Genomic DNA, 23,784 nt, shown 5'->3' on the forward strand with positions numbered 1-23,784 from the left:
CCGCCTGTTTGTCTGTGTGTCTGTCTGTCTGGCAACTCATGTATGGCTGAAGATGCAGTTTTATCTTTGTTTCTGTCTCTTCTCTCTGTGTATAATACATATTCATCGCTGGTGAGTAAACACACAATCACACACACACACACACACACACACACACATTTTTTAAAAGTGCATTTGAATCACTCTCCAATCCTCAAGCCTCCACCCAAACCTTCCTTGAATATACGGTAGTTCACATTTACCTCTCCCATCCTCTCCACAGTTGGCCTCTCCTGTGTTTTGTTTTTTTCTCCTTGTGGTCACTGTTTGAATCCTCTGTGTTGCGTGGTGGTGCACAGGGAAATCACCAGTTAATTAATTACTTCAATCATGACATTAATTTAACACTGAGAGTGTGTAAGAGTGTCCCTTCCATTTGCACACTCTCGGAGTTAAATGAACTCAGAGCATTTTAGTTTGTGTGATCCAATATTATTTGATACTATGTTTGATGTGAATCTCCTTATAGCCTTTCTTTCAGCATTTTTACTTGACATCAATCTCTTTAGTTGTATGCTTTCATCTAGTTTGACATTGCAGTCTTTGTCCTGAACCCCCTTTTTTTCCCCTAATATTTGTATTATTATTGGTGATGTCAGTGGTCAATAATTAAGTGTGCCTGCCATGCAATGCAATCCGCATTACCATGGCAACATAATTCGTAAAAAACTACGCGCAAAAACCCCCATTGACTTTGAATGGGGGACTCGGGGAAAAAAAAACAGAAACTTTGACGCCACATAACTCTGCCATACTTTTGCCTAGCAACGTGATTTAAACTTTAAAATGCACACACAACTTTGGTATTTTTCCGGCCAATAGGGATGAGCTGTAATTGATTAAGCCCCGCCCCCTCTGTAACAGGAAGTGCCCTTCGCCAAACAGGAAGTGCCTCTACATCTCATGAACCGTTTGTCGTACAGATGCGTGGATGGTTTCATATGACTTGATTAAGAGTCCTTGACCTTAATTGGGGCCTATTTCGCCAAACAGGAAGTGCCCCTCACCAAACAGGAAGTGACGTTTTATCTCGTGAACCGTTTGTCGTGCAGACGCGTGGGTGGTGTGAAATGACTTGATTAAGAGTCCTTAACCTTAATTGGGGCCTATTTCGCCAAACAGGAAGTGCCCCTCACCAAACAGGAAGTGACCCGTTTTCTCGTGAACCGTTTGTCGTACAGACATGTGGGTGGTGTCATATGAAGAACCATAATGTTAAAGCTTATGCAAAAATTGCTAATGTAAAAAAATGTAACGCTAATGCTAACACCAACCGCTACACAAGGTTGCACAGACTTAGCGAGCTGCAGGCACACTTTCTAGTTAATCATACTATTCAGTTTGATCAATCCTGTAATTTCAGCCCTGCAATTATTATGTACATAACATACATATTCCCTCGTCATCATGGTTGTGTCTTTATGATCACTGTGGGGAAACATAGATTATGCTATGAAATCATGCACAATCTACTGTATCACTGCCCATATTTTCACAATTCTAACTCCATCATATCTATTGACAAAACCGTTTAGCTGTACACTGAACGGAATATGATATGTGTGTGTGTGTGTGTGTGTGTGTGTGTGTGTGTGTGTGTGTGTGTGTGTGTGTGTGTGTGTGTGTGTGTGTGTGTGTGTGTGTGTGCATGCGTGCGTGCGTGCGTGCGTGCGTGCGTGCGTGCGTGCGTGCGTGCGTGCGTGCGTGCGTGCGTGCGTGCGTGCGTGCGTGCGAAGGTATGTGTTTCACTGATCTATTCTGAGTTCCATCATGAAGTGAATCATGCATTGATGTTTTAATCTGCTCTGATTAGTTTCTAACACTTTGTGGCAGGTCACTGCATGACATCTGTCACTGCCCTCACCACTTACTGTACACCAGCTCATCTGTCTCCCTTTGAACTGATAAGATAAGATTATGTCATGTAATATAAGGTAAAATATAGATAAGATAAGATAAGATAAGATAAGATAAGATAAGATTAGTCCAGGTAAGATGGCCTTCATTTACCCATTAAAACCTGAGTCAGATTCGACAAATGCCTTTTAAATCAGTACTTCAGTATCAAACTTTTTTAGTAAATCAAATTTATATTTAAAAAATATAAGATTTTTCAAAAGTGTTCAAAAATAGCAGATGTACAAGCTCGCAGCATTGTGACACACTCTGACCTTCTTTGCTTCTCTACTATTTTTGAATAGCCAATGGTAAAATCTAAAATTACACTTGACAGTGCTTTCCCAGTTTTAATGGGTTCAAATGGTCGACACCACAGCAGCATCAGCAGTCTGGGTACATTGAAACAAGTGCAACAAAGTAATACATTGACATGTCAAAATATAACGTAATACCACAGTGATAAAGATGGAAACGCCTTTCAGAATCGAACACCTCATAATGCCTAAGAAATGTGATCATTATCCCCAAAACTGCTTACAGCCAGATGGTAAATGTTTATCCATTACTGTCCTGATGTCATGCTGTTGCTCCCATCAGCGGGTGGGGACCATTTTCTGCCCACAATGTTAATGATGAGGATCATCATTGTGGGTTTCCATAGAGGCCTATGTGTTCTGTGGAGCAGTATCATCGCTTGCTTATTTTGTAACTATTGAGAATCTGTTGTTCAAAGTGGGACGAGACAGCATGGTATATGGTAGGTGTTTGTTTTGTATGCTGGGCTGGTAGCAGAATATACAGTAGCTACAGTATAACCACACACACGCACGCACACGCACGCACACACACGCACACACACACGCACGCACGCACGCACGCACGCACGCACGCACGCACACACGCACACGCACACACACACACACACACACACACACACACACACACACACACACACACACACACACACACTGTACTTTACATGTGTGCTCCAGTCACCCTGTAACCAGCAGCCTAATAATACAGTAGATTACTTTATACTGTCCCATAACAAATGAGGGGGTTGAGTAACAAAGCTGAGGCACTACTCAAAGTTAATTGTGTATTACATTACACACTGCACAGTGAAGTCCTCAGTGTTCATTTACTGTAACTCAGAGAGCATTTTACACTCTCAGAGTTAGACATGGAAAAAAGAACACCAGAGTATTTAATCTGTGTGTGTGTGACAAGGTTGGCTAAAATACTGTGGATATTGTTTAAAGTGCTATTGGGTCTGTCAGTCCTCGCAACAGTTCACCACCGCTACACTTCTATAAGGATGCAAAGTGGGAAGTGGGCCACAAGGATTATGTTTCTTGTTTCTCCCATCGTCCCATGTCATTGATCTACACATTGCCTCATCACTTCCTCCCTATTCCGCCTCTCTATTTATCTCTCTCTCATTCACTCCCCTCCTTCCCTCCCCCTTCTCTCTCCCTCTCTCTCCTTTTCTCACCCCCATCTCCTTCCTCCCCCTCTATCTTTCTCACTCCCTCACTCCTCCACCCTCTATCTTTCTCTCTCACCCCTCTCTTTCAGTCTCCCTCTCTCATCACCCACTCTCTCTCTCTCTCTCTCCATCCCCATCTCTCCCTCACTCTCTTTCCCTCCCCCCCTCTCTCTTTCTCTCTCTTCCAGTTTCAGCATTGATCCGGTTTCTCATAATTGCCAGACACAATGGGCTGATACGTGGACATTTACTGGAATACATCCCTGCTTGCTCTTAGCCCATAAAGAGACAGCCAGCCACAGGGGTGTCGCACCAAATTCATGGCCCTGGGTACAAGGATTCACTGTGGGGCCCCTGTGCTTTAACTATTGAAAAATAGCAGATTTACAAGCTCACAGCGCGGCACCAAGTGCCGCGCTGCGAGCTTGTAGATCTGCTATTTTTGAAAAATCATGAAAATCTTTGAATATTTCAAATCCTTCTAAGGTTTTTTTTTAAAACCTATTTTTCGATGTCAGTGGTGCTCAAACCTTTTCATGTGCAGGACCCCCAAAATGGTATGTATTTGGCCACGGACCCCCATCTCAAAATATTTCGTTCCAGGGACCCCCCAGAAGCAAAATTTGAGTTACAAATGTTTACTTACTGTAAAAAATACATATATTAAAAAATTTGCACACATTTTCACGACTTTTTCAAAAATAGCAGATCTACAAGCTCGCAGCGCAGCACTCGGTGCCGCGCTGTGAGCCTGTATATCTGCTATTTTTCAATAGCTAAAGTATAAAATAATTAAGGCCCCTCCAACACCTTGGGCCCTAGTTACTCAGTCCCACTTTCCTACCCCTTGTGACGCCCCTGGCCAGCCTCTCTACGAGCCACAGGCCTTTTATTTTATTTTATGTTTTACTGCTGATGACTGTGGCTAACTCAGTATATCTGTCTTCCGAAACGTGTTGGTGCTTTGGGTCCGTGGGTCAGCGTTTTGCACAACTCCCTCTGTGTTCAGCACTGTTCAGCACTTTGTCTCTTCCTGGGTCTTTATTCACTTGTCTTGCACTCTCATTTCTCCCCACTTCTGCCTGTATCTCTCTATTTATCTCTCTCTATCTCTATCTCTCTCTGTCCCTCTCTCTCCATCTCTCCCTTTCCTGTCAATTCCTTCCTTTCCGTTCCTCTCTTTCTCTCTCTCTGTGCAGAAGAAGCTGGTGTTGACGTTTCACACATCGACCCCTGCAGCGTGTAAACACTTGTGGAAGTGTGGGGTGGAGAACCAAGCATTTTACAAGTGAGCTTGACGCACACACGCACGCACGTGCACACCATAAAATACGTGTACATTTTGACACTCACAGAGCTAAGGAATGTACAGTACACGCGCGCACACACACACACACACACACACACACACACACACACACACAGAGAAGAGGTTATGAGCTGGACTCGCAATATTGAGAACAGTAGTTAATTTAGTTACATAAACAAATGTAAAATTGAGTACATTTGTGCACTCTCTGTGTTACAAATGTATAAAACACAATTAATTCCAGGTCATATTTTAATTTCTCCTTACACATTATTTCCTGTATTACAGTATTAGAGACCATTAGAGTGTATGTGTGTGTGTGTGTGTGTGTGTGTGTGTGTGTGTGTGTGTGTGTGTGTGTGAGTGTGAGTGTGAGTGTGAGTGTGAGTGTGAGAGAGAGAGAGAGAGAGAGAGAGAGAGACCGGTAGTGAATGTCCTCCTGGATGTCAGATCAACGTCCAAGCTCCTTAATCAAATTGGATTGAATTGAGTTTGGAAATGGCAGCCAAGAACTCGAAGACACACACACACACACACACACACACACACACACACACACACACACACACACACACACACACACACACACACACACACACAGTCAGTGCTGAGTGTCAGGAACCTGGTCTGGTGTGATACTGTAGATGATCCTGAACCTGTACAGTACAGTACATGTATATAGTATTACAAAGTGCTCCACCTTGGATCACTCTGCTTACAGTAACAAGACCGCCCCAAAGTAGTATCTGTACTGTACAAACACCTTGCTGCAGCTACGGCTTACAGCAGAAACACTATAGGACCAAATAGAGCAACATAGAGTGTTATTACGTATCTACTGTATACAAGCTCACAATGTGTCATGATGCTAGCTGTCAGAGTATAGTTATTGTTCTGTCCACAATAGATGAAAAATTTGCAAACATGGGTCATGGAGATGTCTAGAGTCCGATTGTCCAAATTTCCATATTTTCGTTAATGTTCGTCTCTGATATACATTTTACAGTGCCAACGATCTACCATTTCTATGCAATCAAGCTGTATTGGATGCCTTGCACCCGAAATAACAGGGGTAGTCAACAGATAGTTAGAAAATGTATAATTAGATAATCCGTTCTTCAAATCAAATCACACGTCACAAAATATGAGTCGAAAGTTGCCTTCCTTTTTTTTTTTTAAGATTTGTTTTTGGGCTTTTTGCCTTTATTGGATAGGACAGTAGACTGACAGGAAATGGGGGAGAGACAGGGAGTGACATGCAGCAAAGGTCGGCCGGATCCGGAATCGAACCAGCGACGCCGACAGGCATTGATGCCGAAATGGCAATGCCTATATGGTATGCGCCTGGTCCACCAGGCCACCAGGCGCCCCTGCCTTCCTTTTTAATCAAATGTAGCTTACCCCTGTAATGTGATGCTGCTTCAGTACACGTTAACAACAAACATTACAGGGAGCCCAGCCCACTGGCCTTCCCGTCCGGGCGCATACAACATACGGTAGGCTCGGTGTGGCCTGTCAGCGCGTCGCTGGTTCGATTCCAGATCCCAGCTGCCTTTGCTGCGTGTCACTCCCCATCTCTCTCCCCTTTTCCTGTCGGTCTGCTGTCAATAAAGGCATAAACACGGGGAGAGACAGTAAAGATTGTCGCGAACTGGACTCAAACCTGCGATGCACTGTCAGGCTACCTAGTATAGGTGCCTAGATCACTGGACCACGGCCCATGTACTGTGTTGTGATCCAGTATTTAATCTCTTCTTTGCCTCCCCCCTCTCTCCCTCTCCCCCCCAATCTATTTCTACCAGATGTGCTAAGTCAAGTCAGATAAAGACAGTATCCAGCAGTAACATTTTCTTCAAGGGAAGCAGGTTCAGATACAGGTGAGTGTGGTCAATAGACCTTTTTGGGCGCTGGCATTCCACCCTCCATTTGATTGAGGCTTCAATAAACCAGTTTATAATATTTACACTATAATACACTTTGCAAGTCCCACAATGAATCTGAAATATTGAATCTGACAAAACCAAATAACTGCTGTATGGGCCTGACTGGCCATGATTTTCCTTATAAATCATCTAAAACATGTCCACAAACAAACACACACACACAAACTGTCCGATTGGCAAGCCGTGGTTGGCTGTCGGAATAGGTTATCACCTGTTGATAACCGGATGATACGGTTATCATCATAAAATGTACACACAAAGTAGTGTGGCTGACCCGCCTGGCTCAAAATGTAACCACCTACGTTAGGTGTTCAGAAACAGTACAGTTCACAGTAGTCAGTTATGCTCAGGTATGTGCAAAAGCTGAATAATTACCAAATGCTATTACATTACATGCCATAACTGTTGTCTTGAACTGTGTGTGTGTGTGTGTGTGTGTGTGTGTGTGTGTGTGTGTGTGTGTGTGTGTGTGTGTGTGTGTGTGTGTGTGTGTGTGTGTGTGCGCGTGCGTGCGTGCGTGCGTGTGTGTGCCTGTGTCCTCTCTCAGTGGAAGAGTTGCCAAAGAGGTGATAGAAGCCAGCTCAAAGATTCAGAGAGAACCTCCAGAGGTGCGCAGGTAAGATTCTAGTAGCGCAATACTACTATTCTAACAGACACGCACGCACGTACCGTACGCACGCACGCACGCATACACAGTGGCTGTTTGGTACCCGGGCTTCCCCAGAGTTGGTGTCGAAGTGTCCTTGAGAAAGACACTGAACCCCTTAATCTCTGTAAAGCGCCTTGGATAAAGGCGCTATATAAATGTACCATTTACCATTTACACACAAACAAACACACAAACACACTAAGCTATTCTTGTAGTCATAGTAGGTTTTTACCACCTGCTTGTTGGACGTACTGTATATAGAAATGCTCTTTACAGCAGAACACACAAGGGATTTAGTAACTAGAGCAGTTATTTAAGAAACCGTTTTGTGTGAAATGGGGTCATTGGGGTGGTGCAGGTATAAGTACCTGCCCACCACCGTGGAGACTGGGGTTTGTTTCCGCCACGGTGACCCTGGTTTGGCCGGACACTAAAAACACTCCTAAAAAGACAATTGGCATCGTGATACGTTGTGAGCTTGTAGATTTTCTATTTTCAAAACAAATGAAACAATGAAACAAACATATGAAAAATGGAGAATATGTTTTCAACATTTTAACAACACAATTCCTGTATGGGGTCCCTGACACAAAATATTGTCAGATGGGGGTCTGTGGACAAAATACCTATTCATTTGGGGTCCTTGACATGAACATTTTTGAGAGTCACTGGTTTAAATAACATCAGGAGGTAAGCCCAAATAAGCAACTACACTTTAGTTGCTAAAATAATTTATATTATATGCTGTGTATTCTGTTATGCCCATGTATGAGGATCCCGGATGTCATCAATGTGATGTCATAGTACCTACAGTACGTCTGTGACCTACATTATAATAACCTGCCTAACCCTTCCCTGTGGGTATTTGTGTTTGCAGAGCCCAGTTTGGACAGAGCAGGAGTTATAACTCTCTGAGTCATAAGAACCTCATCATGAACATGGAGCCACTGGTACCTGCACTACCCTCCACTAACGAGTACGAAGAGACCCCCACAGACAATGGTAGGAGCCTACTGGCTGCTGCACATGCAGAGTATATGCACCCATAGCAGAGTATATGCACCCATAGCAGAGTATATGCACCCATAGCAGAGTATATGCACCCATAGCAGAGTATATGCACCCATAGCAGAGTATATGCACCCATAGCAGAAACGCCTTAGTCTACTCTAGGCACATGGTAATTCACACTGGATTTTATATTACCTGATGTGACGAGAAACACATGCATATGGATGAATTCTTGCGCTGATGCGTGCGCCACGCACGCACGCACGCACGCACGCACGCACGCACGCACGCACGCACACACACACACACACACACACACACACACACACACACACACGTATGCACGCACACACGCACATACACACACACACACATACACACATGCGATGCGAGAGTGCGGTCTAGCCAACACCAACTCGGGACTCCTTAATCGTTGACCTCCACACTCTCCTATCCAACATCAGGTCTTGATTGTTGTTAGCTAAGCTGTCGCGCTGCAGTGCATCTACAGCTTCTTGCCTTTCCTGGCTTTGCCACATTTGGCACATTTCTGATGTGGTCCGTCCATGCGACACCTAGTGCCATTCGAAGCATTCTTGTGTAGACTCCATCCAGGGCCCTTTCCTGTTGTGCTGTGAGGGTGGGTCAGCCCCATACAGCAGTACAGACTCCACAGTAGCTATGAACAGCAGCCTTTTGAGGTCTTCTCCCATGTCTGATATCCACACTCGCCATCCCATGCAGAGCATTCCGGGCAAATGCCCTCCAGAACTTCAGTTCCTGTTCCGTTGAAGTAGTCCAGGGCAGGCCCAGAGATATTTGAAGTCCTCGAATGCCTCCAGCACCATACCATCTTCAGTGGCAATAGTTTTGTCCTCTGTTTTAACTGTCAGTACTTTTGTTTTCTTGGCATTGAGCTTGAGGCCGCTTCATGCACTCCATTTCTACTGCCAGTAGTAGTTCCCTTCCTTTCTCTGCTGTATCCGAGACTAGGGCCATGTCATCTGCGTAGTTGAGGTCAGTAATCATGATGGGGTGTACTCGCCTTGACGTCCTCGGGACCAGAGTGAACCCCAGTGCCTTCTCTCTCCCATTGATTGGGAGTCTCAGGTAGGGATGGGACGATACGCCATATTATCGTTTATCGTGATAAAAAAACACTCACGATAATCGTATCATGGAGATCTCATTTATCGTGATATCGTCCTCTGTCATGCACTGGGATCAATTCACCTTTTATTTGCCGAGCTGCATATCCGGTACCACTTAAACCCTCTATAATTGGTAAAAGGTACTTATAAATATAATATACGTACTTACTTGTACGTACTGTATGTACTTGTACTTCTATCAAATGTCTTTGCCAAAAATGTTCCGCCCCAGGATAATGGAGGTTGATTATCGCGTTAATATTGTAAATTTATTTTGTCGCAATAATCGTGATATGAAATGTACTTCGTCCCATCCCTAGTCTCGGGGCATGGTCCATCGCTATAATGAACAGGAATGGGTGACACTCACCCTGTTTGTTCAGACACACGAACAAGCAAATAAACCCTCACTTTAACAGATATCATTGACTCGCATTATAAAAGTTTAATATTTCAACAAATAAAAAAACATATTAGTCACTAGAAAAACTGTTCCTCGGAGCACAGGTCTCTCTGCCAGGTTAGGTACAGTAGGTAATTGTGGGCCAGCAATGTTCTGAATTCGATCCAATGTCATATTCCATCCAATCAGGTTAGAATATGAAAAATTGGATGGATCCGTCTTGATCACTTGACCAAAGAGATAACGTGTACCGATTTGCGTGATGTTTTAGACAAAATGTGTAGGAGTAGAAGATTTAGCATTTAGTCAATCAGGATGGAATACGACAAATCAAACAGATCTGTCTTGATCACATGACTATAGAGATAATGTGTACAATTTGTGTGAAATTTGAAATTTAATTTAGTAATAAGGCAGCTGTGAAAAATGCAGGGCAAAGTTTAAGTTTGAGTTTAAATTTGTCTAATTTCTTCCTTGGCCAAATGGGAATGGGCGTGCAATGTCACGGAAATCGGGCTCATGTGGGCAGAGGTTCAGCTCTGGCATCCAGGGAGTGAGACTGTGCACAGTTTCGCTGCGATCGAGCCAACGGTGCTGTTACCACACGGTGCTGACCACAATGAAAATAAGCTGTCAAAGGTTTTTGTGTTTTATGCTTTGACAGATATATTAATATATCGTAATCGGTTTTGTGCGACAGTCTTGTATGATGAGCAGGGCTTTACTTAAGGAAGAAAACGTACACATTTGAAACTTGGAGATATGAGGTTTCTACCCGACATTGACAATATGCATGTTTTGTCAATAAAAACATGCATTTACAATTAAATAACTGCTGCCAAAAGAGAATTAATTTGGGACACCAATTTGACAATGTATTTCCAGATGTGGCCTATGGGAGCACACACACTCAAATGCGTGAGCGCGCATGTGCAGCATAAATGGAGAAGCTGATGCTGCCTTCTCTCCATCCGCCTGTTTCCCCAGAGATACTAATCACAGTGGGCTAAAAATATCCTTCCCATGAGGAAACCTCCATGCCTGTTATGCGTGTGTGTGTGTGTGTGTGTGTGTGTGTGTGTGTGTGTGTGTGTGTGTGTGTGTGTGTGTGTGTGTGTGTGTGTGTGTGTGTGTGTGTGTGAGCGCCAGGGGACGTACACACTGTGACGTCATGGAAGCCGAGCCAGGATCCCAGCTTGCGTTAGTTGTAATGAAAACTTAATTAGCACATATTTATTTGGCTCCCAGGAGGCTGTCCATATGTGTGTGTGTGTGTGTGTGTGTGTGTGTGTGTGTGTGTGTGTGTGTGTGTGTGTGTGTGTGTGTGTGTGTGTGTGTGTGTGTGTGTGAGTGCGTGCGTGCGTGCGTGCGTGCGTGCGTGCGTGCGTGCGTGCGTGCGTGCGTGCGTGCGTGCGTGTGTGTGTGTGTGGTTCAGGTGTTGTGTCATTGTCAATGTAGAGGTGAAAGCTGCTTCCATAAACAGATCCATGTTTGACTCAACAATATACAGTAAATGTTACTTCTTGCTGTGCTGTGTAGGCTGTGCGTGCATGTGTGTTCGGCCACTCAGGCATGTGTTCACTCCCTGACATTTCAACCCCATAGAATCTATGTATCCTCTCACTCAATGACAGCAGTTGTACTGCTGTTACAATGTCAGCTAAGACTGTTGACATAACAGAATGCTGTGCATGCTGCATAAAAACATACTGTAACATAACATCATATGGTAGAACATATGGCAAAAGGTGTTTTATGCAAGCAATTGACAGAAAAGGCAATGTACAGTTACATAAGGCTTGCAGTATGTTTTAAGGACATCAACTGAAACAATCTGTCAACACGTTATACAACGTTATGTAGTTTTAGGAAACATTTTATAAACGGTAGAAGAATATTTAGTCCATCCGGTGGTAATATCCAAAGCATGTGCCCTCGTTAAATAGAGAATAATAAAACAACATCCTTACTTCCTTAGCCAATCAAATAGTAAAATCTAAAAAAAGATACTTGAACATACTTTAACAAAAGAATGGGTGATATTAAGGGAACAGAAACTGTAGAGCCAATGGGTCCAAATTGAGAAATTCTGAAGAATCAGTTCATTTGGTCACATCACAGTTTTATTTTTATATGTATTTGTTTTCATGCACGCTACATTGTGTTGCAGTATGCCATGAGAAGAGACGAGAGAGGACAGAGGTAGAGTGAGAGCAAAGGGAGAGATAGAAAACTGGTTAGATAGAGTGAATAACATATATTTGACAGTACCCTTGTAGTGGGAGAAGCATACGTTTAAGAGAGCACACGTTTTGACAATTGACCGTATTCACACACACGGCATCCATTTTGCACTTATGTAATACTTAGGGGAATGTGGTCAATGAGCAAATATATTGAGGGTGCTTTCTTAAGGGTGTTTGAGTATGACGTCATTGCGGTATGGTGTATGATAGCTGCTAACAGTTGTTGAGAGACCTTAAAGTGTGGGTTAAGGCACCAGTGTGGCCTATACAGCTATCCATCAGCTTAGCTGATGACACCAGGCTTATAGCTGAACTTGGATCAGCTTTCCCTCATGAGACTGTTTGTGAGAAGAGGGCAGAGAAGGGTGAGAGCTAGAGAAAGGTCAAGGCTTGATTTATACTTTGTTGTACCGCGTACGCAGTGTTGCATGCCGAAAATAGCAGATCTACAAGCTCACAATGCAGTGCACTGAGATGCATTGTGAGTTTGTCGATTGGCTATTTTCAGCACGCGACACTGGCACACAAGAGGCAGCTCAGGAAAGCACTGTAAATCAGCATACTGTAGGTTAGGTCTCGCCTGGAGAGGATGGTACTGTAGGTTAGGCAGATACAAGGTACCCAACATGTGGATTTCAGTTTGGCCCATCTCCTCTTCCCTATAACTTTTTTCTCTCTCACTCTCAACTGAAGTCGCGTTAAGGAAAATGAAAGCTATTTTTTGAAAATAAAAGCAATCTTTTGTTGGGCAGCATAGAGCGGGATTTGAAAAAAAACTGGAGGAAACAGAGCCTCAGTGTGCTGGGAAGAGAGAGATAATGAAACAAAATGACAGGATAAGAAGAAAAAGAGGTGTGTCACATAGTGTACAGTATAATGTACACATCACATCAGTGTGCGAGCACGCGCACGCGCGTGTGTGTGTGTGTGTGTGTGTGTGCGTGTGTGTGTTCTCGAATCTCTACCACTGAGTTATTGCTTCTTGTCCGTCCTCCACTCCCTTGACCCATTCATCCAGCCGGCAAGCTGAAGCTCAATCCAAACATTAATCTATCCATCCATCCAGTCAAACATCCATCTATCTATCCATTGGACCAAACATCCATTGCACCATCCAATCTCTCTCTACTCTCATCCATATATCTGGCCAGCCTTCCATGCATGCATGGTTTCATCACAGGACAAAACTCTCTTCTGTAAAACTAACTTACTTTTTTCATAGCGTCCACCCTCCTTCTCTCCATCCTCCTCCTCTGCTTTCCTCCCCACATATTCCAACGATCTGCCTTCCTTAAATCCCTCCATGATCGCCTCTCTCGTCTCTTGTCACTCCCCCATCACCCTACCTTTCCTCACCTTCGCAGCATCCAGACTCCTATACCGTCTCCCCTTACCCACTCTCTTTAGACCTTGACACTAATACAAGCATTGCGTCGTAGCAAGCAGTCGTTTTCTCACTCTATTCATAGACCTCACACGTCCCCGTTCTCCATCTCTCTCTGTCTACGGTCCCCCCTCTCTCGTCTTTCTCAGCCCTTTTCATCTGACCCTTCTCCCCATTAGAGAAAAAAAATCTATTCTTTCTTGGTTAACAGCCAAAGAGCTGCTAACCATTTGAACCATTAACCACTTTGTCGGTTTGGGAGTGGCTGAATATTGTCATCAAATCAAAGTGCCTTTTGGACCCGCTACAAAATATAAAATATTCAATCTAAGTTATAAAATAAATAACATTTGCAAGCACTTTGTTCTGCCCCATATTTCGTTATACTGTGTAGTTTACCTACTGTAATAAAGCAGCAATGTCCTACAAATAAGCTTTAAAAGATTTGTTTTGTAAGATGGGGAGACGAAGGACGAATTAAAGTCACATAAGTAGAATAATTGCTTTCCGAGGCTCAGTGTGGCCAGGAGTTGGGATAAAGTGTCCCCAAGTGCTGCTCTCGGATCACTGTCTAAATACAGATGACTAATCTGAGCCATTAGAGGGGAAACAGGAAACTGACCCAAGGTCGGTTTCAAGAGGCGACTTGACCTTACCCTACTTGTACAGTTTGTCCCATGCAGCATCACTGTAAAGTCACTCTCATGGATACACGCACGCACACATGCACGTACACACACACTCACCTTGATGATGTTGCTACTGACATGAATCTGCTGCGTGTGTTTATGTGCGTGTGTGTGTGTGTGTGTGTGCATGCGTGCATGAGTGTGATTTTACACACAGCTCAGCATGTACAAACACCCACCAAACCAACATATTCTCACCTTCAAAGCGTCAGACAACTGACACCCTGTCAAGTACCGTAAAGCGTCGGACGAGGGGACGCTTTGAGTATGCCTACTGTGTCAAGTGTTGGACGAATTGGGTATGGCCAGTGGTCTAAGAAGAAAGAAAAAAAAAAGTTGTTCCCGAAGCCAGATTCGATACCGCTATGAAGGGTTTACCAGCCACCCGACGCTACCGTTCACGCCACTATCAATGACGGCGTTGTCCACGTTGTCAAAGATAAAAGCACAAAAGAAAAAAGTATTTCCCAGTCGTCTCCTTAGCTCAGTCGGTAGAGCATGATGACAGCTAAAACTGAGACCCGGGTGCGATTCCCTGTGACTGGAAAATATTCCAGTAAACACATGTCGGTGCATGCGTACTAAGACTCTCCGTTCTCGTCTGACCGTAGACGCTGTAAGCGTTCCAAAGCGTTGCACGGGTGAAGCAGAAAGCGAGTTGGGAATGCAGTGTCGGGAGGGTGAAGCAGAGGGGGTGAGAATGGGCTGACCAAACCATGCTGACTCGTACATGACTCGTACGCTACGCTAGAGTCTCAATAATGACACAATCTGCATTTGTGCAGAATAAAGTGTGAAGAGAGATGGATAAAGCTAATATAGACAGAAGGGAAAGAGGACCCCCCTCTCATCTCCTTTTAGACCAGGCCATGCCATGCAGAGCCTGTAATCAGAGTTAGATTAGCTCACCCTCAATCATCAGGACCAGCTGGTTAAATATAGAACCTCCAGCTTTGGACCTGATCCTCCTCTAATGCAATGCCCCCCACTCTGTTAACATCACTGACACTCATAGGAGGGCCCATGGTGTGTGCGTGCGTGAGTGCGTGTGTGCACTCACGCACGCGTGAGTGCGTGTGTTTGCATGTGTGTGTGTGTGTGTGTGTGTGTGTTAATGCCTAGTCCAGAGCTCAGCTGACAGACTGGTCAGCCTGTTGCGTACTGGATGTGTGCGGACCTCACCACAGACAGCTGTCATCAGACAGAACAATGGAGGTGCTGGTGGAGCACAGAAATGGCGCTGATGTTGGAAGTGCCCTGAACGGGCAGAATGGTTTGGGGCCGGCTGTTAGCGACCCCAGTGACATGGCGGACAGCCATGGCAGGGTAGGGGCCCTCGGGCAAGACGCGGACCCAGAGGCGGTGAAGGGTGTAGGGATGCAGGAGGTGGACGAGGTGGGCGACGTCGGGGCCCTGGAAGTGTTCCACCCGGGAGAGAGCGGAGAGGAGCGGGACTCGTCCGTGGCTCTGGTAGAAGCGCTGAAGTGCCAGGTGAAGATAACGACACGCCGCAGCCTGCATCTGCGCATAGCCAATCACACTGCGCGGGATGTTTATGTGCGGCTAGTGGGCCACGGCGGACGCATCGCTGGAACCGGTAGGAGACAAAGACAAAATAGTGCAATGGACTGTACCTAGCACTACTGATTTGACTTTGCTGCACACCGTTATTAGTGTGCGGTTTCTATATTAGGTTATATCTGCTCCATAACTCTACTAGTAGAGTTAGAGTTTGTGTGTGTGTGTGTGTGTGTGTGTGTGTGTGTGTGTGTGTGTGTGTGTGTGTGTGTGTGTGTCTGTGTGTCTGTGTGTGCGTTTGAAACATACAGATGGGGTGGGGGGCTGGGGTGGTTGAATGATTAGGGCCTGTCGAGACCTAAATGTACTGTACTGTACATAGGGTCCCTGGAACTAACCAGAGATACCTGGCCTAAAACGCATGGCATATGGCTCGCAGATGGCAAGAACCACTTTTTCCTTTTTTCCAAAATATTTTGGATTTTGGAGTACAGTAGGTGCAGTCGGTGTTTAGCATTTTGCCAAGTTATCACCAGAAAACACAACTCGCAATAATTGACATTGACATTGTCCCCATGACCCGAATGGATGGCAGCATGTTTTTAAGATCCATCCTATAACCAGGAGGAACACGCTGGCTGTTTAGATCCCTTAACTCAGAGGGATGGGCTCATGGTAATTAGATATTTGGTTGTTAAATGACTCTTAATGATTGAGTTGTAAAATGTTGGGATATTTTTCTGTTATTTAAAGGGGTGAAGCTAGACATTTTAGATGTTGAATATTAAAGCCTTAAAAGAAAAGACATACATGAATACGGCAAATTATCACAATAAATCCTCAATGAAGGATTGCATTAATTGTATCTGGATGGCTCTGTTGAGGCATGGTTGACCAGCGTGCAACCTAGCAGTCCTAAAATAAACCCCATCACTGGCTTCTTCCCTCCTGTGCCTCTCCTGCGCCGCTCTCCACATGACTTCTGTACCGTGTCAATAAAAGAAAATACAAAGGAAGGCAGCAAGTTCTACCCACTCAACCTTAAAAAGAAAAAAGAATGATGGATTTACAGGCCATGCTATCTCAAATGTTAAGCTGTCTAATGGTGTCTCCACAGTCCACACCAAACAGCCTACTTCCAACGGCTCCAAACTGCCAGTCTGTTGTAGTCTGCTGGCATTAGTTGGCAAACTTTGTCATTCAAAAGTCGGGCGACAAACATTGCATTCAGACGGCTGGCAGACGCTGGTTTGACACAAATTGACAGTGTTGCCAGGTCTGCTCATTATAACCGACTTTGATCTTGTTTTCCTATATTGTTGCTAGTTGTGGGTTGCTTTTGTTTGGGCTGAAGTGTAGTTGCTTATTTGACCTTGCTTTCAACAAATAGTTAATGTAATAGAGCTCAAGAGGTGAAACTGGTTGCTTCTTTTGGGCTTGTTTCACTCACATAATCTGGCAACCGGAGACTCTGTGCTGCTCTCCGTGTGGAGAGGGGAAAAAACAACACAGCACAGTAGCACTATTACTAGCCTACTAACTTTGCTTTGGAGTGGAATGGTATAGGAATTGAGAGTTGACATTGAGAATATGGTACTTAGTACAAATGTGCGACGGGAAAATGTCTCTGGCTTATTGTTTAGGCTTGCTTCTGGAAGTTCTGCACTGTAGCAGACTAGACCCTGGTCCATTCTAGTGGAGGATTTACCACCGACCGCAAGCATCCACGACCCTATCGACGGCAAGTGTCTCGGCCTGTCGGCAACGATGCTTTTCGACGGAAATCGTGGACGAATCTGTGCGGTTAAAAGCTTACTTAACACCAAAACCATAGTTTTGTGTGGCTGTTTTTGTGAACGGGTCCCAAACTATTACCCCCTATAAAATAAATTGCTCAATTCTGACAGACGGTCAGCAGGTGCATTCATGACTGTATGTATTGTATATAGACAATATTTTAGGCCAAAAAAAAAAAAAAAACAATATACCAAATTTCAAAGATGGATTGTGCTATTACTACTTTATCTTAAAGGAGCTACCGGTATAGTCAACTTCTTCTTGAAAAACAGATGCTAAAATAAAAATAATGTTTTGAAAATATTTTATAAAAAAATTAAATTCATATGTGTTTCTATTAAAAAATGACCACAAAAAGCGTAAAATAATGGTAAAATAATCATTTTGGCCATTGTCAGACCGACACTTTGTTTACATTCTAGTCTATAGACTAGGATGTAAACAAAGTGTCGGCCCTACAATGAAAAAGTTGACTATAGCTCCTTTAACCCATTCAATGTGGGAATTACAAACAAATTGGTTTAGCTTAGCAGTTGGGTTGACAGCTTTGTTGGTGCTAAATGCTTGGCAACAACTCCAAGTATCATCTGTCAAACATTCTTAGACTCCTGTGAGACCACAAACGGTGTGTGTGTGTGTGTGTGTGTGTGTGTGTGTGTGTGTGTGTGTGTGTGTGTGTGTGCGTGCGTGCGTGCGTGCGTGCGTGCGTGCGTGCGTGCGTGCGTGCGTGCGTGCGTGCGTGCGTGCGTGCGCGCATGTGTGTGTGTGTGTGTGTGTGTATGCACGCGTGTGTGCGCGCGTGTGTGTGTGTGTGCGTGTGTCAAACACAGATGGCATGTAGTATGTGCTTGTGTGAAAGAGATGCAATTGTGCTCAAGTATACGTGTGATAAATAGCGTTCAATCAAGACAGGGTCTAGTAATGGTGTGGCTTCCCAGTGCAATCTGGACAGCACATGGTCAGGTGTGCAGTTTGTGAACGAAGCAACGATAATGAGTTGAGCCGTGATTGGCTGAGTAGTGATATGCATATATCTTGAACATTGTTGGTGTGATAACATTCTAATGTGAGCATTAGCCTACATATTAAATGTCATGCGTGTGTGTGTGTGTGTGTGTGTGTGTGTGTGTGTGTGTGTGTGTGTGTGTGTGGATGCATGGTTGAACATGAGGTAAAGAGTGCCACATGTTTGTATGTACAGTACAGTACTAACACGGTAAGTAAGTAATTAAGCCTTGCTGAGCCATGAGACCCATAGGGCAGGAGCCTATCTCCTGTTTCTGTGGTGTGAGTCAGCTTGATGTGCAAGTACACCCCCTGGACATTATGCTAGTATGTCGAAGGGACTTCGACAACCTTGATGCTGAGACTCTGAGTGCCAAGCAAGGAGGCATTGGGTTCTATTTATCAGAGTCTTTGGTATGACCCCGGCCGGGAATCGAACCCCAACCTCCCATGCAGTCTCATGGCAGACACTCTAACCACAAGGCCACTGAGCTGAACTAACACAGTACTGTATTAATACTCTCTCTAACACCCCTTTCAATTCATTGTATACTATGGTTTGTAACGAGAGTAAGGTTTTGGAGTTGTTTGGTTGTTTATGGCTATGTGTAGGTGAAGAGATGGCAGTTTTATTGTCTAACAGTGTGCCAAAGACTGGGAGAGAGGCATTTTGAACATCAGAATGTTAGCGTTGCTTCATAAGATTACCCTTACGCCAAATTCACACCAACAACGGTGAGCAGACGTTGGAAACTCCCATGTCACCTTTGTGTGTACCATGCCTATTTCAGACCACAACACGCTTCCGGTTGTCTCGGTGTGGCAGCAGAAATTTATTGTATACTGTAAAATACAAAAAAATCTCTCTCGAATTTCGGGGACATTTATATGATATTGAATATATATGGAGGTGTGTAATTGGTGCATCGATTCAATGTAGTAGCCTACAGACTAATAATACTATTAGGGCATTTGTTTTGGTGTTGACGATGAGGCTGAATGGTGCCTGGTCCCAGTTAAATACACCTGTCAACACATGCAGAGTACTGGGAAAATCCCTCTCTCTCTCTCTCTCTCTCTCTCTCTCTCTCTCTCTCTCTCTCTCTCTCTCTCTCTCTCTCTCTCTCCCGTTCCCCCTCTCTGCATGCCGTCTCTCTCTGTGTTTGAGCGGCTGAATGACACACAGGAATCTAGCGGCTTGCTGTGTGAATCAGCTGATCTGAGGATAGGCGAGCCACACTGCAAAATCCTGGGTGTCAGTTGCAATGTGAGTGACTGTGAGTTAACCCAGAGGAACTGGGAGTTAAATTAACATTCACGTTTTTATGTGTGTGTGCGTGCGTGCGTGCGTGCGTGCGTGCGTGCGTGCGTGCGTGCGTGCGTGCGCCATATCCTCTGGCTGTGGCCCCCTACTGCAAAATGGCATTAACAAAGGTATTATAGTAGTATATCCGATCCTTTCCTGTTGACTGTAAACCACTGACCTAGCTGATGTGACACCTTGCCTTTCAGCTAGTCCCTAAGTGTTTCCCACTGTATGTTCTTATTACTTGCGCCAGCAGAGCGTGCACGTAGGGCATTCAGCTGCATACAGTATGTAGGTATGTATGTATGTAGGTGGGTTATGTAGGCCAATGAGCGACCAGCAAAAAAAAAAAAAAAAGGTTATTGGGTCGAGTAGGGTCAGGTTTGGGCAGAATTTGAGAACTCTAATTCCTTGTTGATTTGCTGTTTCCATATAGCACTGTTATCACTCGCGCTTTCTTTCTCACAACTCATCTTTGAATCAGTTGGCATGGTTACTGATCAGCTACTCAGTGTGGCCTTGAATGTCTTTGGTGTTTGTGGCATGCAAAAAAGAAAAAGATTGCTAGTTTGTCTGCTTAAGATGCCTATTACTGTAACTGCTGTGGTATTCCATAATGAGCCTGGGGTATTCATAAATAACAGTGTATAATGCAGAAAGAAATGTTTAATGCTGGCCGCTGAAGGAATTTAAAAGAGAGAGAGAGACAGAGAGAGAGAGAGAGAGACACACACAGAGAGAGAGAGAGACACACACACAGAGAGAGAGAGAGACAGAGACAGATAGAGATGTGATGAGAGAAAGAGTTTTACGTCACAGGATATTTAGACCCTACAGTAGCTCTCCTAATCCACAGCAGGAAGACAGCTGGGCCTATTTTGAACACACACACACACACACTCACACGCACGCACGCACGCATATGCGCGCACGCGCGCGCGCACACACACACACACACACACACACACACACACACACACACACACACACAGGGGCAATGGGGAAAATGTGCGTTTATGGAATAATAATTAAGTAGATCACTGAGGCGACAGTAATGTCTGAAGTACTTAACATAGAGCAATGAGTCAACACCTGCAGGATAAACTGCATACAAACACACGAAAGGGTCTCTGCTGTGTGTTGTCATGTCTAGTTATGTTACCAACAATGTTACATATTTCTTTAGGCATCGCACAAACCAGAAATAGCTTAGCCTCATTTATTTATAATTTATACATGTCTGGGTGATGGAAATGGCTTGCATTCATAGCTTTTTCTTAAAGACGGTACCACTAGCAGGATACATGAGCTACTATAGGCACTTGGAATATACAAAAATGTGATGTTGTAGGTTCATTCCATGTTTGGATTTGAGTGGTAATGTAGTTGTTTTTACATGGTTGGTTTGGCAAAGGATCGATGTGGGTGTGGGATTAAATAGTTTACCTTGCTAAATAAGAGAAATAAGTAGTTTTGGAATTTTACATTGCCAATTCAAAATGATTAGTTCCTACCTTAACATCATGGAGTACAACATCACCATCATGTGGCTGGGTTTCTCAACTACAGTTTAGGACAGAGAAGGCTACACAAGTACAGACAACAATACAGTTTATAGTGTGGCCTATTTGGGGAATTATCACAAATAAATAATTGATTAACTAAATAACGAACTAAATAATGAATAGCTTTTTTTATACAACATAGTATATAACAAAGTAGTAGCTTATGTGTGGTGTATTTGGGAGCTATTGCTATAGTAGGCATATGTACTGTATATATTAGTGCTTGTGCTTAGTGCAGATGGACAGAATCGACTACCCCTAAACATTAGATCAAGCAGTCCATCAATGTTTTTGACATTTACTTTCTTTACAAAAACCACGCTGTATACTGTCAAAAAAGGGGGGAATATAGGCCTAATCTATTATGTAAAGAAATCACTAGTGTATGTTGTCATACATGATACTTGACTGTGTCATCTTACTATCTCGTTCTCCAGGAGGTGCTGTGGCTCTGAAGGACTCAGAGCGCCTGTCTCCTATCAATGCCTCGACCACAGCCACTGAGGTGGACCAAGCAGGAGCTGAAGCTGGAGAGCCTGTCTCGGGGAATGACCTGCAGCCTCCACGTGTCTCCACAGAAAACACCAACCTCCCACCTCACACGCCCAAAGCAGCGGCTGAAGAGGAGGATGAGGATGAGGAGGACGAGGAGGAGACAAGTGGAGGACTGACCATCTCAGAACTGGTCTACAGGTGTTCATCTAAAGACTTTGTGCCGTTCCTTTTTATCCAACGTAGTTGTTTTTTACAGCAAAGTTTGATTTGGTTTTAGTCATAGTCTTTTGGATAAGTTTTCATTTAGTTTGTCATATTTTAGTCGGCTGAAATGTTTTAGTTTTAGTCTAGTTTTAGTCGACTAAATATCATTATAAGATTTTAGTTGACTAAATCTACAGTTGATTTTGTAGACAAAAATGTATTTTGGCGGCACCACTAATATTTTAGTCTAGCTTTTATTTGTTGACGAAATCGTCACTATATTTAGTCTTAGTTTTAGTCATCATATCTTAGTTTTTATTTTCGTCAGTCAAAGAAGATCTTTCTTCATACTGTAGTTTTAGTCGACAAAACCAACTCTGAACCAATATCCTCACTTGTACTACAGTACATACGTTATGCAATCTATGCCAAGGGTCTTCAACAGCGGGTCCAGGACCCCTAGGGGGTCATCAGAATCCCCTTTATATTAAGCACTTGCCAAAAATGCAGATCTACAAGCTCACAACGCCTTCTGCTGCGAGGCGTTGTGAGCTTGTAGATCAGCTATTTTCGGCAAAGAAGTTTGGGGGAAAAGAGCAGACTAGTACAGAGTGAAAGGTCAAAAGTATTGACGGTTCAAGTGGTTAAATATCTGAAAACAAATTGACGTAAATCCAAAATACACTGATGATTGTGCTATCAAACAATGAAACGATATGGAAACTATGAAAAAAGGTTGTGAGGGTCCCTGCTTCATCTCTCTCTCAACTAAGGAGTCCTTGGCCTGAAAAAGTTGAAGACCCCTTGAACTATGCATTGATGTTGTTATTGGTATTGTGTATATTTATTACTATGCCTCCACATGTAGCCCCTGTGCCAGCATGCTGCCCACGCCGGTGGATGACAGCCAGGGAGGTGTAGACCAGCTGTTTGCCCCTGGTCAGAGCCCCGCTCGGCTGCTGAGGGAGCTCCACGCAGACCCTGACATCCAAGCCAAGCTGGAGGCCGAGAGGGAACGCGACCGCGCCTACGAACACGCCCGCCAGGCAGGGAGGAGCCGAGTGGGGGGCGTCCTGAGCAGCGGCTTCCGTCTGCTGTCTTCCAACGAGAGAGTCAACGCGTGCATGTTGAGCATGGCCCGCCTGGTCGCCGTGGTGATGGGGGTCCTGCTCGTCGCCGTGCCCACGCTGCTGCTGCTCCTGGAGTCGGACATCGACGTGTCGTTCCTCCACGAGATCCGCCAGACCCCCGAGTTTGAGCAGTTCCACTACGAGTACTACTGCCCCCTGCGACGCTGGGTCCTCTGCAAGATCAGCATGGCCATGGAGAACTTATGGTCAGACTGATGAGGAGGAGACCTGACGCGGGGAGGAGAAGAGATTGTTTACCCCCTGCAAAAACCTTCTACAAATGGCCCTTTCAACAAGTCGTTTAGTCTTGTATTCAGTCTCGGAATTTGAGAGTTCTCAAAGCAAAAGAAAACGTGAGCCAAAGGAATGAGGACATTTCAACGGGTTTCAATGTACAGTATTTTATGAGCAAATGGCATCACGTGGAATCAGAAAGATCCGCCTGATTTGTCTGAAATAAAAGTACATTGAAACAAGTAAAATATCCCACTCCTTTGGCAGAATTCTTCACTTGTTGAAGGAAAGGAGAAGTTAAGACTGAATACAAGACCC

The 23,784-nt window shown here is 44.3% G+C and overlaps 1 protein-coding gene across 1 annotated transcript in view; it reads left to right on the forward strand.

Moving 5' to 3' along the window:
* frmd3 (FERM domain containing 3) overlaps positions 1-23,448 on the forward strand; it is a gene marked incomplete at its 3' end in the record, with an annotated part of 96,743 nt that extends 73,295 nt beyond the window's left edge. Inside the window, exons 11-16 of the mRNA XM_080738621.1 lie at positions 4,627-4,715; positions 6,539-6,613; positions 7,227-7,295; positions 8,206-8,330; positions 21,841-22,096; positions 22,971-23,448. Of these exons, the coding sequence (XP_080594747.1) occupies positions 4,627-4,715; positions 6,539-6,613; positions 7,227-7,295; positions 8,206-8,330; positions 21,841-22,096; positions 22,971-23,448 (1,092 nt within the window). The remainder of the gene's footprint in view (positions 1-4,626; positions 4,716-6,538; positions 6,614-7,226; positions 7,296-8,205; positions 8,331-21,840; positions 22,097-22,970) is intronic.
* Positions 23,449-23,784: the final 336 nt, after the last annotated feature.

The sequence above is a fragment of the Nannobrachium achirus genome (genome assembly GCF_963921795.1).
Source record: "Nannobrachium achirus genome assembly, chromosome: 12".
Taxonomy (NCBI): domain Eukaryota; kingdom Metazoa; phylum Chordata; class Actinopteri; order Myctophiformes; family Myctophidae; genus Nannobrachium; species Nannobrachium achirus.